Raw genomic sequence first — 16,750 nt, 5'->3', positions numbered from 1 at the left:
TTGTTGGGTGTTTTTTTGTGGGGGAGTGGGGGTTAGGTTGAATTTAGCAGTATAGGAAAATAAGAAAAATACTTGGCCTCATGTTTCTCAAAAAGAAGATTTTTAAGAGGAGCTTAACTAAGGCTTTTAAGTCTTTTATTTATATTCTTCAAGTGAATGAATTGATATTTAAAAATACTGGACACTACAACTTTGACTTTGTCAACCTCGTACTCTTTCTTGAGTATAAAGAAGTCCAGGGACCAGACTCTCGTGTTACTGTCATAAGAGTTCTAAGGCTCTGACTGTACTGTGGGATCAGGAGTGCCTGCCCATATCTCCTCTTAAGGGAAAGAAATTCAGGCATGTTGTCTAGAAGAGAACCATATTATTCTTCACTGTTCCAAAAAATTGGATATCAAGAACAGGGACAAGGACAGGGATTCTGTTCTCCAGAGTACATCTGGTTTGTAACCCTCACCTAGTGTGTGAGAAGGTGAGAAAGGGGAGGATAGTGAACGGTAAGTGCAAAAGAATTGTTAAAGCCCAGACAACAACTAAGCCTCTCAGCTACTCACTCACTCCCCCACCAGTAGGATCAGAGAGGGAATCAGAAGGGTGAAAATGAGAAAACTCATGTGTTGAGATAAAGACAGGTCAGTAGGTGAAGCAGAAGCCACACACATAAGCAAAGCAAAGGAATTTATTCCCTGCTTCCCATGGGCAGTAGGTGTTCAGCCATCCCCAGGACAGCAGGGCCCCATCACATGGAACAGTTATTTGAGAAGACAAAGCCATCGCTCCAAACGTCCCCCCACCTTATTTACTGAGCATGACATCATACAGTATGGAATACCCCTTGGGTCAGTTGGGGTCACCTGTCCCGGCTGTGTCCTCTCCCAGCTTCTTGTGCACCCCCAGCTTCCTCAACTGAAGGGTGGCACAAGCAGCAGAAAAGGCCTTTACACTGTGCAAGCCCTGCTCAGTAGTAATAAAAACGCCTCTGTATTATCAACACGGTTTTCAGCACAAATCCAAACCACCACCCCACACTAGCTACAATGAAGAAAGTTAACTAACTCTACCGCAGCCAAAACCAGCACAGCACAAGACCCCTTTACTAGTACAAATACTAGGATAAAACTACCAGAGTGGGATTTGCAGTAGTAAATCCTCCCCTACAGGGGAGATCTCTTACCAGTGATATGTGGGCAGATCTATTCCTTTTATTAATATCTAGAGAATACAGAGGCACCAGATTGTAATGAAAAGTTGGACCTTGTGTCTTAGCATAAACAGTTCCTGTGTATGTTACCTCTAAGTGGAAATGCTTTGTAGTGTTTACTTTGAGCACTACTCTGAATTTTTTTACGGTGTAAGGAAGCGCTTTTTCATAGTTTATTTATTTATTATTTTTTAAGGGCATTTGATACTTTGGCTAAAGCACTTAATACCACAGATGGTACAGCAGCTCATACCTTGGCAGATGGGATGGATCCTATAGGAGGAGGGAATATTCATGTAATCAGTAGGGATCAGTCAACACCAATTATTGAAGTGGAAGGACCCCTACTTACAGATACACATGTCACATTTAAGGTATGTGCTTCTTTAAACATCTTACTAACATTAAGATGTATGAGCTCTCTCCCACAGAATTTCTTGCTTCCTATTCCCAATTTGCATTCTTTACCCACAGTAATGAGTTATTTGGCATAGTTTTCATTCAATGATTTCTTGTCACACAGTTGCTTGCGACTGACTATGAGAGTAGTTTGAATGTTTTTGCTGGTTATTTCATCGATAATAAAAACCGGTTGGTGTCTGAACTGTATATATTGTACTGTACTTGTATTTTTTGCAGCTGACAATGCCCAGTCCGATGCCGGAGTACCTTAATGTGCACTACATCTGTGAGTCAGCATCACGACTCCTTTTCCTCTCTATGCACTGGGCTAGGTCCATACCTGCATTTCAAGCTCTTGGGTAAGTGGACATATCCTGTTTGAATGGTTTGCTTTCGAATGAATTTAAGCACTGATCTGAACACTTTTCAGCTATTTTGAATTTTTTAGTTACGATATTGTTTAGTTTTTAATGCATTTTTAAACTGTGTGAAGGCTATGCAATATTCTCTGTTTTGAAGAATAAAATAGAAGATGGCAGAGGGGAGGATAACTACAATATCTGATGTTACTGTGTGGTTACAGAAACTAAAGGCAAATCAAAAGTAAGAATTTGTAAAAATTAAGTGGTTGTTTTTCATATCTTGCTGAAGAACTGATGAGCACCATTTCACAGATAACCTTAAATGGTTTCCTGTAGTTTGTATGTAATTTCTTTTTGCTTTCTGAAATACTAGTAATATGTTAATACATGCATTTTTAGTAAAACGTTTTGCAATGCATTAATCCTTATTATTAATTGTTATAAATAACATAATTACACATAGGGTAATACCAACCTGATGTGCAAACTACCTAGAGGTGACTTTCTGCTGTTTACAGGCAAGACTGTAACACAAGCCTTGTGCGTGCCTGCTGGAATGAACTGTTTACCTTAGGCCTGGCACAGTGTGCCCAGGTGATGAGCCTGTCTACCATCCTGGGAGCTATTGTCAACCACCTCCAGAACAGCATACAAGAAGGTATGTTTTCAGTTCTGCTAACAATACAGAGGTTTGTATAACATTTCTCATGACGTGTTTCCTAATCAGTGGCGAAATTGTTCACCAGGATCGAGGGGAAGGTGAAGCCTCCTCTTGCATAATTACCTTTCCTCTGGTGATCTATAATTTTGTTGCACTGACCTCACAGAGATACCTGTGGGTATCTACTATGATAGTTACGTCACTGGAAAAAGATTGGTGTGGCAGATTATGCTATCCTGGCAAAATTGCAGAAGAGTTAACATTCTGTTTGCTAACCCTGTGTTTGACTCAACTTTATAAATCTTTGCTTCCATAATAATTTAGGCCATCTTTATATGTTAAGTGGTTTTAAGACAGCGAAAGACTTGAAAGTATCGCTTGACTTGGTTTATAAAAGTGTATTTGTTGATATATTCAGAAGTCCTTGAGCTCACATGAAATAGTAAGCAATATCTTTTTGCAGATAAACTTTCTGGAGACAGAATAAAGCAAGTCATGGAACACATCTGGAAACTTCAGGAGTTCTGTAACAGCATGGCCAAGCTTGATATTGATGGATATGAATATGCATACCTTAAAGCTATAGTCCTTTTTAGCCCTGGTAAGGAATTTAGTAACCATATCTCTTTAAATAATAAGCATTAGTATGTTAATGTTTTAGCATTTTTTTAAATGAGACTAATGTCTTGAGATGAGACTTATCTGGTAAGTTGCAGATAAAATGATTGTTTCATAATGATTACCACAAACAATATGTGTTTTAAAATAACTTTGAAGCAACATGTCCATGTTATTTACAGTTCCAATATGTCAGGTGTTCCTGTACATCTACTTGGAAGACTAGACTCTCAAGTTACCTTCATCTGGGAATCTATGAGTAAAAAGTTATCTGGGATGTAGTAGCAATATTAGTGCAGTAAATGGTGGGAAGGATTAGAGGAAATACATTCTCAGAGTGACAAAAAGAAATTTACTTCAATTTTTATACTCTCATAAGAGGACTAGCTGAAATATGAGCAGAAATACCACTCTATTTTATATGAAAATTCCACAAAATCTCTGAAACTAAATGTAAACAGGCTATCTCCCATTTGTTACCAAAAAAATTACAGCAGACAACTAAAGTATAATGAAGTTTTTATGAGATATGAGGATTTACTCAAAGAAGACACTTGATTTTCTGGAATGGTAAGGTAAGGATATTAAAGAAATTGGAAGTGACAGTCTTTTCAGCAAAGGTGGAAAAATGTTTCTAGGACACACAAAGGTTAATCTAAAACTGCTGACAGGCTGAGTGAAAGGGAAACTTGTTCAGAAATGTATATTATTTATTAAAGTATTTACCACTTTGAATTTAACAAAATAAAAAAGAAAGGGATATCTTCTTATTGGTGTGTATGTTTTCTGGGGTTTTTTTGGTTTTTTTTACATTAGTATTATTTTTCTTTTTGTAATAAAACTTATTAGAAGATATTGGTGTCCTAAAATGTTCTTTTGCCTTTTCTTTTGTTTGTTTTTGCAGATTGTCCCATTAGGATTAGGTTTATTAGGGTTTTTATTCAAGTTGTTAAAGTGAGAAACTCTCCAAACTCTCCAAAGGTAGCTCTGTCCTATTTCAAGGGACAAGCAGTTTGGACACAATGAAGATACATGGGCATAGTAAGATAGATGATATTTTCTGGGTTTGGGTTTTTTTCTCAGATCACCTGTCTGTCTGAGGAGCTGAGCCAGCTGGAATTAAAACATGAGACAGACTTGGGAAGGTTAAGAAATTGATTTGTCAAGAAAACAAGCCTAGGTATTGCTCAGTCAGCATGGTTAGAAAAAATCACAGAGGCAAACATTTAAATTTAAACCAACAAGGTTAGAAACATAAGCTCGGAGTATCATTGAAATGAAATGTGAGAATCTTATAAGTACATCTCTTTCACAATGTATAGGGAACCAATCGACATACAGAAATGTTTTGTTTCTTTAGATCATCCTGGTCTGACCAGTTCAACCCAAATAGAAAAATTCCAGGAGAAGGCACAGATGGAATTGCAGGACTATGTACAAAAAACCTATCCAGAAGATACTTATAGGTATTTATTGTCTATAGTATCCAAAGTAATGTTGTGGGCCGTAGCTAACAAAAGTACCAAATAACATCATTGATGTAAAAAAATTTCCTTTTTGACATCTGGGGCTTTATTGACTGTTGATGAAAAAGAACTAGAATCTCATTCATAAAAACAAGCAGGTTTTGGTTAAGCAAAAAGTTTGTTTAAAGATACGTAGAAGCAAGAACAGCTGTCTAGCTTCTTTCATGTAAATTTAATTTGTGAGTATTTTCTTGGTTTTTGAGGGGTTTCCTTGAGCCTCATTGTCATGTTTAGAAAAGTAAACAGACTTTATTAGAAGTCTTGAGAACAACTGCTTCAGCTGACTCAAACGTTAGTTCACGCTGCCTTGTTTTTTGAGTTATTATCTCAAAGACTCTTTGATGACTAAAAGTTGATTATCATCCTTTAAATGTTTTTCAAGTTACATATGCAGAGAAGTGTTAAAACTGTCAGTTTATAGGTCTTGGAAAAACAAGGATTACATGTGACAGGGAAGAGTAACCAACTCTTAAGCTTCTGTTTGTAAGAAATTCCCACATCCTACTTATTTTCTCCTTTAGCTTCTTTTTTTTTTTATTAATTTCAAAGGCCTTATCTTTGAAATTATCTAGGTTGGTTTTTTCGCCTCTCAATTGTTTCTGTTTCTTATTTGCTAGAAATGATTATCCTATTTTCTAACAACCTCCATCAAAACTGTTTCAAAATTCATCAACACAATGATTTTTTGCATTACCAGACAAATTCTAACTTCTGTCTAACAGTGTATCCTGTGAAAAGTATCCTCATCTAAAGAAGCAATCCCATACATTTAGGCAAGGTCTGAGGGTGATGTAATGAAAAAAAAAAGAAAAAAACCCAAACCTGTCTGTAAAGAAGAGAGCTTCTCTGGTTTCTGCACTGATCTTACAGAGTTAACATTGTGTGGTGCAGTGAAGATGGGATTCTCTACCTCAGAAATATCCTCAAATCCCACGTTCTGCTGTGTACAATTCAATCATTCTGTTTTAATTTGTGAGAGCTGGATAGTTGCCATAAAAATAAATACAGAATTTGTTCCACAGACTTACTTCTCTTAATATGGCTCAGGGAAGAAAATCAGAGTTACATTCCACAAGCAGTAATCTCTATTTTCACTGATAGTGTCTATATCTCCATGCTCACCCACAGACAAGTGTAGAGAGCAAATCTGATTATTTCTGAGCAACTGAATACTGCCACAAATTGAGATAGAAGACAAGTGTTATAAGTTTCACAGAATCAACAGCATAGCTTGAATCTTTTTTCAGTTTTGCCCCAAAGTTTACAAGATATGGTATATTAGCAGAATGGACCTTATGTATTTTGTCCATAGATATTCAAGCATTTTCCAGAGCACCTGTGGTCAGTGCTACCTAAGGTTTGCTATTATGTGGTTCTCGTTCAGAAAATTTATTTGATTTGGCATTCATGATGTACATCTGCCATATAAATGACAGCAAAATGCTTTCATCCCTGTCCTTAATTTCATATGCATGGAAAGTCCAGCGACTCAATACAATCACTTTGTTATATTGGGTATCTGTTAACATCCTGGTAAATAAAACCCCACAGCATTTGGCAATATGTGTGTGCTTAACAGCACATCACCCCAAATTCCTTTTCTCATTAGAAGCCAATTCTCTTTTCTTTTATATATATATTCAGTCCTGTTCTTGCTCTCTGGTTTGGCATGAAGTTGCTAGGCAACTGAGTACTATGCTGTTTATGGTTGAAATTTTAATTAAGCATTTTACTCTTAAAATTGTGCAAATGTTCGCACTAATCAATGTGAATATTATTAGTCTCAGCCTTGTCCTTCCAGAGTTGGGAATTTCAAAAGCAGGCCAAGAGAATTGTGTGTTTGTACATACATGTTCTGCCTACAAAGGGCATTAACATGTCTCTTTCATTGGCAAACCACAAAACTACTTGGTGGCTTTTCATTTCACTCGCAGCATAGAAAGGTGGCCATTTTTTTGTGGCAGCCAATTACCTTTAATTGCTTCTTTACCCCCATTTATGAGTTAAGGTAATAATAAAAGCAGATCCAGGTCTTTAGCCACAAAGTATCTTAAGCTGGTTTTATATGTATTTATAATCCACTGAACTTCTTTTTCAGGCTAGCCCGGATCCTAGTTCGCCTGCCAGCACTTAGGCTGATGAGCTCTAGCATTACCGAGGAACTGTTTTTTACTGGTCTCATTGGAAATGTTCCCATTGACAGCATAATCCCCTACATTCTCAAAATGGAAACGGCAGAATATAATGGTCAAATAACTGGCACATCTCCATAGTGGGAACAATGCAATTCAGTGGATCGAAGTAATTTTCATAAAAAACATATAATTACGAAGTTAAAAGAATAGCATTTTGGTTTGTGCAGGTAATTCCAACTTGTTATCAGTTTCCTGAACAGATTTCTCCTTGTCTCTTTCCTAATGTTGACAAAATTTAAGCAGCTACTAAAAGACCTGCTATAGGACCTTTTCTGCCACAAGGAATATTTTTGCTGCCTTTCATTTAAAAGGCTATAGATTACTGAACATACTTTTCACAAGCTTTGTATTTAGAAATTATCAGTGGTTAAAAAGAGTTTTATAATATCAGAGATTAGTAATAAAATTACTTTAAAAGTAAAAAGAACAGTATGTATATATTTAAAAATATCCTTGGAATTAATGTCTAGTAAATGCCAGGGTATAATACTAGCACTTTGTAATCACTTCTTGTCAAAGTGACAGCATCATCAACATCCTGCTTATGAGTATGGAAAATGAAAAAAATGCTTATGTCCTTAGTCAAAATGCCAGTGATTTTTGTGAAAAGGTAGAATGCTATAGGAGACAATCATTTATCTACAAAAAGTCACTTGCTCTTATGTTATGCATGAAATATTAATGTGGATTCTTAAATCAGACATCCACATTATATGAAACTATACACTGTTAAATTAGTGCAGTTGTAATTCATAGTACAATGCAGTCATAGTAACTATTATGTGCTACAAGAATTACCCCACACTAAGAGGAAAAAAAGTGTTTCTTGCCACAGTAATGATGAAATATTCAGGTTCCTTAAAGTGTGTATTCAGACGAACACAATCATGACACGTGTTATTCTGAAATCAAGCCTTTTGACTGTGGGGAAAATCAGTCATTAACTGGAAGAACAATAATTTTCAAGTAGAGCACTCCTGGTTTTGCAGTGCTCTCAACCTTCCTGTGACTCAGTTTGAAACCAAAATATAGTTAGGATTTACTCTCAGTCATGTACGATTGCAGTTAATGACTGATACATCATGGAGTTATAAAATGGACTACTTTTTAATTGTCTTGAGTGATGAGCCATCAGCATGTTTTCTAGTATTGGTCATTAGCTAACATATCTTTCATTTTAGTATAATTTATTATTATGGAATTCAAGTATTTTAAACAATCAAAGTTTTTTAAAAAATGTCATGGCAATTAATACCTTCATCTGATCCTGGCTCATTAGATTCATCAAATCTTTTAATTATTTGTATTATAGAGGCATTTTTACTTTTGTAGTTTTATGTGACAAAAATCTGATTATATGTTCAGCACTTTTGTTTTTCTTCTGTTACTCATATTTATTTAGAAACATCAACCAGGTTGGTGTTTGTGTCTTTTCAGAGTCTGAATTGGAGCTAAAAGATCGTAAGCAGCTCTAGGTGAGGCTTCTGAAGTAATAAAAAGTCCTGACCTGGTATATACTTCATGCTCATTAGAGGGCTCACATTTGTAGCACTCAGTGTGGAACAGAAAGCTATTTAATTTTAACTTCTGGATGCGTTAATACCTTTTACAGTTACCATTGTTAGTGCATTCAGAGTCTTCTCAGAAGGGTGTTACAAATAGTCCAATATACATGCAGAGATTTGTAATATTGCACTTTTATTTCTCCTGGCTTTTGCTATAGCAAATGAAATTGTCATGTTATTAATGTGATGGAAGATCTACCCTCTGTATGTGAAGTTAGCTGGACTGCAGAATTGAGTACCAACCATTTGATTGTAGTGTCCCTGCTGGTGGGATTGTGTCAGAACTTCTGATGCACAGTCCCTTTGTTAAGGGTACACAGCTTAAAAATCAATGGTGATATTAACATCAGAAGCAGTACCTGCCTTGGAAAGAGTTGGGGCCATTTTTGTTAAAATTTAAAATTTTATTCAGTTATGTCATTGTTCTAAAAGCAGAATGCATTGAACTATTGTGATATTTTTCATTGCAAAAAAGAGATTATGGAGTTTGATTTGCTTTCAGTATTTCATAAAAATCATTTAAGCAGATAAGTAAGCATTGTTAGTGGCAAATGAAATACTCCTTAGCACAAAAACTAGCCATTGTAATATTTGTTTTTAAATCTAAACACACCAGATGGCTTTTTCTTTCCAAAAATCATTTCAACTTCTGATTTTTCAAGTAAAAGGGCCCCATTTTCTATAAAGAAATATTTTCCTAATTTTTATTACTTGTGCTGTGATCATAACAGTTCAGCAAACAAAATAAAGGCATTACGATTTTTTTGGGAACAGAGGGATCACATGAAATAAAATTTAAAATATATGCCTTGCATTACATTTGTAAACCAAAATGGTGAGTATCATGCAGCTCTGTTTACAAATAAACTACACTCCCCACAAATGCAAGTCCACATAGTGATCTCCTTGATCAAACTCTGGTAGTCGCTTACTCTGCAAATAGTTCCCTGCTTGTTAGGGATAAAATCTTAATTTTTGTAAATTGAGTACCAACCATGCAGTCATAGTTAGGTTTTATTTATTGTGTATGCATTTAATAGATGAAATTAAGCAGTTCCATAATTAAGATTCAGATACTACGACCTAAAAGCTATAAAGTCTCTCTTTCTATAGCATCATCAGCATGATTTGCTGGCTTTCAGTAGTCAGAACCAAGCTAGTTAGTCCTGATACCATTAACAAAAAGGGCTTTTTCTAACTATACAGTATTTTGGTTCCAAGACTAACAGTTTGGATTGTAAAAATTTGGACTATGATGGCAAGTTCCTAGGGCTGAAGAAATATTCAGAATCTAAAACATTTTGTATATTTGAATATTAGCTATAAATAAAAGGATAGTTGTGATGAGTAACCTAAGACTTCTATCTCACATTCTGGTTAAGGGCTGTTGTAAAAGTGAGACAAAAATTTGGCATCTGATGGAGACACACTGAAAGGAATCACTTAAAACACTGCTATATAAAACTATAAACCATCTTCTCCAGTGCAGTAGGGCTGCTTTGCACTCAGTTTCAAGTTTAATCACAAACTAGTTGAGGTTGGAAGGGATCTCTGAAGGTCATCTGGTCCACCCGCTCTGCTCAGGTGCTACTGCTGTGTAGCACCTGTTGGCAAGGACTGTGTCCAGGTGTCCTTTGAACATTTCCAAGGATGGAGACTCCACAACCTCCCTGGGCAATCTGTGCCAGTGCTTGGTCACCCTCAGAGTGAAAAAGTGTTTGCTGCTGTTTGAGGGAACCTCCTGTGTTTCAGTTTGTGGCCACTGCCTCTAGTCCTGTCACTGGGCAGCCCTGAGAAGAGCCTGGCTCTGTCTTCTTTGTACCCTCCAGGTACTTGTACACATAGAGGAGATCCTCCCTGAGCCTTCTCCAGGTTGAACAGTCCCAGCGTTCTCAGCCTTTCCTCATGGGAGAGATGCTCCAGTCCCTTATCATCATTTTTTTGAACTCTCTGCAGTATGTCCCTGTCTCTCTTGTACAGACACAGCACTCCAGGTATGGCCCCACCAGTACTGAGGAGAGGGGGAGGATCCCCTCCCTCAACCTGCTGGTGATGTTTTGCCTGATGCAGCCCAGGACACCATTAGCCTTGAGCAGAGCAAGGGAGTGTTCCTGACTCGAGTTTGGTGTCCCCTGGGGCCTGCAGGTCCTTTTCTGCTGACCTGCTTTCCAGCATATGTGGGTGCCTGGGCTTGCTCCTCACCAGAGACAGGACTTTGTGCTTCCCCTCTTTGAACTTCCTGAGGTTCCTGCCAGCCCATTTCTTCAACCTGTCACAATCTCTCTTGGTGGCAGCAGGACCTGGTGGTGCATCAAGCAGTGGAGCTGCTGATCTAGTGATGATCTGGGTGTCATGTAGCAGTAGAGCTATTTTAGCTTGCTCAAAGAAATCTTCTTTTCCTTGTACATCCATCAGAAGATAGATCTTCAAGAGGCACAGAAATGATGAAGGAATTTTCTGCCAACAGTATAGGCATTGTTTGGTAGCATTAGAAAAGGCACATCTAAGGAAAATGAGCCTCAGAAAGTCATTTGGGCTCTATGTATTAACCTTTAACATTATTTTCAGCTTCTTCTGATGACTGGACTTTTAGGCTGCTTTGACATAAGGAAGGTAGAACAGTGCACACAGTACGGCTGCAGCCAAGTTTTACACTGTCTCTGCACAAAATACAAGGCTGATGTAGTTCTTGTAATTTCTGAGCTTTGTTTCATCCCTTCTGCAATGACTGGAAGATGGTAACAGGCTAATCTTAGTAGCTTTACTTTTAAATTAATTTTATTTTGTTTTTCCTTTGAAAGGGCAAACATTTCCTTATGGATATGGGACAGGAGAGTTTTTTATTATTGTAACAACTATTGAAAAACTTACTTGATTATTAAATATTGTTTTCCTAAACGCCAAGTTTAAATGCCAAACTTGTATGTGTAAAACTTGGAGTCAAAGGATCACAGCTGCAAAGTGATTCTAAGAAAAGTTCATCTCACTGAAGCTCTACTTAGTGCCTAAAATTTACTTTCTCCAGAATTTTTGAAGTCCTGTTTCTGCAGCTCTTGAAATGAAAATATTTTAACTTGGTAGAAATACAGTGATAAACTATCTGATTAGATTTATCTGAACTTGAGCAAATGTGTATATTAGTCATAATTCATTCAAACAAATGTTAAAATTCTGTGCTCACTGAAACTGGGACATTCAGGGAATGATAATGAGGCAATAATGTCCATTGTCCGTGTGCTTCATTTGTTTTCCAACTCTTGTGAGAAGGAACTGGATTTGCATCTTGTAGGTAAAAAGCATTTTGGGCTAGCTTTGTACTACTGATTTTTATTGCATTTGTGACAAGTGCAAGAAGGTATACTACTTTTCTTCCCTTTATTTACTTATATTGGACTAGAGAGACACACAACGAACACCATGTGTAAAAGTCCTCTTTGCCTATTTACAGTTTACAAAAGCTGCAATGCTTTTGGTGTCAGTGGAGTTACTCTGGCATGAAACTGGTAGAAGAGGAAAAAATTATCTTCAGGGAGAGATCCTTCTAAGGGATCATGCAAGCCTTTGTTTTAGCTGCCTTAAAATGTTAGATTATTAGAGCAGCCTAGTTTTCAGAGCACTCTGGGGCAAGAAACTACTGTTGGTCTCCACGTGATGTCATTTACCAACCCTCCTTTTACCATCTTCTGAAGCCCTTGGTTCCCCAGGCAGCCCCAGTGGCTCCAGTGGAGAGCTCTGACTCGAGGTCTCTGCAGAATCCAGCTGGCTCTGCATTGCCAGTCCAGTCCCCTTTGGCAAAGGCACGTTCTGAGGCTGTGACAGAGAAACCAAGTCAGGGCTGAAGCTTCCAGGTGAAAGCAGTTTCCTGACTCTTGTTTCTCCTTTGACAGAGACTGTAAAACACTTCTGTGGTTTTTTATTGTTGTGTACAGTACCCAGAGGACTCACAGATTCTTGAGTGAGTTCAGCTGGGATATTGCAGATGTCAGTAGATTTTCCTGCCTATTAAAATTAAGACAGTAGTTAGGATTCTTCCCTGATCACCTGCTGTTTACTAGTAAGAGATAATTAAAAAAAAAAAAAAGGCACCAAATAGCATGAGTAGCAAATGGTATTGGGAATGCAGTTTAGCCAGGAAGATGGAAGTGGGAATTACTGAGCTGAGGATACTGCCCAAGCAGTGCCAAAGCAGCTTCCTGCACTAACAGCATGAGGTAGGGCCCTGTTGGAATCAAGTGCTGTGAGCAGTGGAACTGGCAAGTCAGTCAGATGTGCACAGGTGTACCAGCAGATACCTACTGGATGATATCCTGAAAAGAAAAAAAAATGTTGATTTTTCTGTTTGAAATCCCTCTCTTCCCCTCCAGTTACTCTTTAGAGTGCAAAACCAGGGTAGGTTGGGCTTTTTTTCACCTACTCTTGTCCCTAGGAGAAAAAGCAGAAATGCCAGCAAACACAGGTAGGTTCCCATCTGTGTCAGGGCTTTGCCACAGTGACCCACGCAGCCACAGAAGAGCTTTTGCAGTGGTTGGCTCTGGTGATGAGCATGGGCCAGCTGTGAGAGCAGCACGCAACAGCTGCAGTCCTGCTGAGGCCATGGTCGCCCTAGGGAGGAGAGGATGAGCAGAGGACAGATTGCCAGCATCTGCTCAATCTTGAGTGACAGAAAATTAGTTTAAAAAACAGCTTTTTATGAAAAAAGTTACTACGAGGGCATGGCAAAGGGAAGAAAATGAAAACATTTACTTTTTGCACCTTTTAATTCTGAAGTTTTGGAGTCGTTTTAACAGTAAATATTCCTGAACTAAATTCAGGTTTATTGTTTGATGAAAAATGTCATTAACCCCTCTTGTTAGTTGCAGTCAATGTTATCAACATGATGGTGGGAATTATTTTTGAAAAAAACTTAAAGCTTTATTTATACTGAGGTTGCAAGTTAAAGTAAAATTTTTTTGTAAACTTTAGATGCTCTAAATATATTGGACTTGGAAAACAGCAAAGACTAGAAATATCTTATTACTGAGTTTTTTGTTGTGAAGTCATACACTAAGTTCATCACAGATAATACTGTCATAATGTTCTATAATTCCCACAGCCTGTTCAATCCTCTGAATTACATGAATGCTTTGAAAATAGCTTATTATTGTTAAATTCATGCCTGTCTCCTTTCTTTTTAAAGGGTTTCATAGAGTTGTACCTGTCTTTATTTTGTGCCTCCCACCATTGTGCATTTCTGCATGTTCAGTTGTAAAACTCACTTGAGCAGCTGATGGATATGTACATAGCTGTATGTATGTGTGTATGAATGTATATGTTTATACCTCTGCCTGAATATATTCTGTACAGTGTATAGAAAACCCCTACTGTGTGTATATATGTACAGACATGGAGCCACTATTCATCCATTCTATGTGCTAAAGCTTTTCGTTCACTTGCTAATCCAGAGCTTCCTTGTTTGCATTTCTTAGCCCAAACTAAACTTATCATCACCTAAGCAGATGAATCCTCCTAAATTTCAGCTTTGCAGATTTTTTTCTAAGCCAGTCTGAATTCAATATTTTCTGTTCAGAACTGACAAATGTATTTCATGAATTTTCTGGCTTTTACATTACTCCCTTCACCTTTTCTCATTTGACCTGTAGAAGTCGCCGAGTGAATAGTTAATTGAGCATATAATGGCTGTTAAAAACAATTAACAAATAACTACAGTTATAGAAAATACTTCCCTGCTTTCAATCCGTACTCATTCTCTTTCAGCCTTCTGAGATACTCTCTAGTAAAGTTGCATTTTGCAGTGAAGCTTGGTAAGAGATTGATACTTTTTAAGCCTTTGGCAGTGGCAAGTTGAAACCAAAACAGCTTTCCCTTTATTGTTGAACTGTAGCACACAGAACAGGAGACAATGAATGCTGTTTAACAAATCAATATTCATATTGCCATAGTGATCACAGGAAACCAACCTGCAAGTTAAATACAGACTCAGTGCTCTGTTCAGTGGAACAGCAGCTCTGGGACAGTGGTAATTAAACAGGAGGGACATTGCAGGTAGCTTATTGCTTTAGCAAGCACTAAAACTTCTTCAGGATTTTGACAATGAATTTCAATTCAGTCAAGCTGAACAAAGCTTGATTTAATTGTCCGAGTAATGTCCATTTCCTTGCTCTTTCCTTTGCTTGGCCTGGAATCTGCTCAGCCCCTGCACTGCATGTGATGTTCCCACTGTCCGTGTGGGGCCTGAGCACACAGTTGTGAAACGAGTTGTGCAGTAAGACAGTTTATTATTCATAAGGAGGACTTAAACATTTACATTATCAAAATATAAATAGTTCATGTTCTTTTTCCCTTCTGATGAAGTTACAAAGGGAGCCTTCTGTAAAATAAGTGTATTAACTATGGGGTTTTAAAAAAGCATTTCACAGACCACGTAGGGAGTTCAGCAGGTCTTGTTTTTGTCATATTAAAAAGGTGAAGCAGACTTTTCTGGGCATTTATTTCCACTTTCTGTACTCCATGTGGCAAAGACTTGCATATGTTTAGGCAGATAAGCAGACACCAGTCAAAATAATGGGAGCTTCTTGCATGCTCACATTATTATAAAGTGAACCACAAGTCTGAGTCAGGCTTTGTGCTTGAAAGGTCTTTGCTGTGGAAAATGTTAAGAACATTCTCTTCTGCATTGGCAATAAATGTTTGTAAGCTTTTGTTTCAAATTTAGAAAAAAAGGGTAACGTTTCAAAACTTAATTTTTGCGATTTTCAGCACAAAAAATATTTAAATTAATGGCAGGAATTCCTGTGAGAGGTGATCCTTCATTGGTCTGGACAATTGGTGCTGTTTGAACTCTTGGTTTCCTCTTTAAAGGTGAATGGAAACCTGAACGTCTGTTAATGTTGTACTGCAGGAACAGTTTTAAAGATTAGGAAGCTAATTGGGGTATTAACCAAGATTAAACCTGTTAAAAAATCCAATTTTTATTTTGGAAAAAAAAACCCATATTTTACAATTGTCAAGTTGTTTTATATCCACATTTGAATTGTTTGTATTCTGAAAGACGAAATGTTCTCAAATGTAGTGGCAATAAAGGCTCTGTGATAATAAAGCACGGGTCCATTTAAAGATATTTTTGATGATCGTAGGTTAAAAGTAGGACTGAGTAAATTTCAAACAAAAAGAATAGTCTTTAAGAAGAAAACATTCTGCCTTCAGACTGGATGTGTTGAATTTTTCATATATGGAATCAATGCTAAATGTTGGAATATTTTTAATAATTATTCTGTACTCTGAAGTACATTGCAAGCCAGTGTTCAGTTTCCTAACTGAAAACTGCACATTAAGTGTTTTATCTGTTTGGCACACCAGGGAGTGCTGAGCTCCTACAAAAAGCAAATTTTTATAAAAGGAAGCATCTACTTTTAATTCCTTGGGATATTTTCTGGATATCTCTGTTCATTATAACTTAGAAAACTAATGTTTATGTTATTTTATTTTTATTTCAACTTAAAAACTTTGCAAAAGTTGTTAATTTCTCACAGCTTCTTCTGTGAAATCAGCGTTGTTGTGTGTGATAGCATTTAAAAATAATAGCATGTTCTTTTTTTAATTGGAGTTTTATATCTAATCAATGTATTCAATCACAAAGAGGAATTTGCATTGTTGTGTTTGTATATAGAGTATTACAGTGCATGATTTAGCTTATGCATTTTATTAAATGCTGTTTAAATGTGGCATTATATTGTTGTGGTTAATACTAGCTAAATGAGGTTTATACCATTAAAGTGAATTACACATATAACTGCATTCTTGAGTTTTATTTTTAAGTTCACTATTTTCTCTTAAACAGGAGGTATCTAAGCCAAATACATAATTTACTATCTTTTAGGGAGAAACGGCATTTTGCCTTCACTACCGTGATTATCTTATGAGAGGTTTAACCGGGTCTGATACAGAAGAGAAATCCCATGAACTTTACTGACTCCAGGGAGCTGCTCTAGGAAGAGAGAAGGCTTTTCCTAAAGTTTTACTTCATCTTGAACAGACAAGTTTTTAGTAGTCACAAACCTGTAGCTGATGTGCTCAGAGCACCCGGCCCCGGCAGGTGCGCGGACAGAGCGCAGGTACCGCCCCTGAGGCTCCGCCAGTGCCGACAATGACACCGGCCCGGCCCCTGTCCTAGTCCCGGTCCCCGACCTGGCCCCGGTCCCCGACCCCCGACCCGGACCC

At 37.4% G+C, this 16,750-nt stretch overlaps 1 protein-coding gene across 11 annotated transcripts in view; it reads left to right on the top strand.

Moving 5' to 3' along the window:
- Positions 1–16,549, top strand: part of NR2C2 (nuclear receptor subfamily 2 group C member 2) — a 34,146-nt gene extending 17,597 nt beyond the window's left edge. For 9 of the 11 annotated variants that reach the window (XM_027640168.1, XM_027640161.1, XM_027640164.1 and 6 more), the window contains 6 exons: positions 1,401–1,578; positions 1,844–1,965; positions 2,487–2,626; positions 3,093–3,230; positions 4,608–4,713; positions 6,872–7,936. In XM_027640168.1, coding sequence (XP_027495969.1) covers positions 1,401–1,578; positions 1,844–1,965; positions 2,487–2,626; positions 3,093–3,230; positions 4,608–4,713; positions 6,872–7,046 — 859 coding nt within the window. In that variant the 3' untranslated portion in view covers positions 7,047–7,936. Of the gene's footprint in view, positions 1–1,400; positions 1,579–1,843; positions 1,966–2,486; positions 2,627–3,092; positions 3,231–4,607; positions 4,714–6,871; positions 7,937–16,409 lie in introns of those variants that run through there. The other 2 variants (XM_027640169.1, XM_027640170.1) reach the window with 2 other exon arrangements.
- Positions 16,550–16,750: the final 201 nt, after the last annotated feature.

This window comes from Corapipo altera, unplaced genomic scaffold (genome assembly GCF_003945725.1).
Source record: "Corapipo altera isolate COAL_440 unplaced genomic scaffold, ASM394572v1 55, whole genome shotgun sequence".
Lineage (NCBI taxonomy): Eukaryota > Metazoa > Chordata > Aves > Passeriformes > Pipridae > Corapipo > Corapipo altera.
Note: the sequence above shows the minus strand (reverse complement) of the source record. Positions and strands in the feature narration are given on the sequence as shown.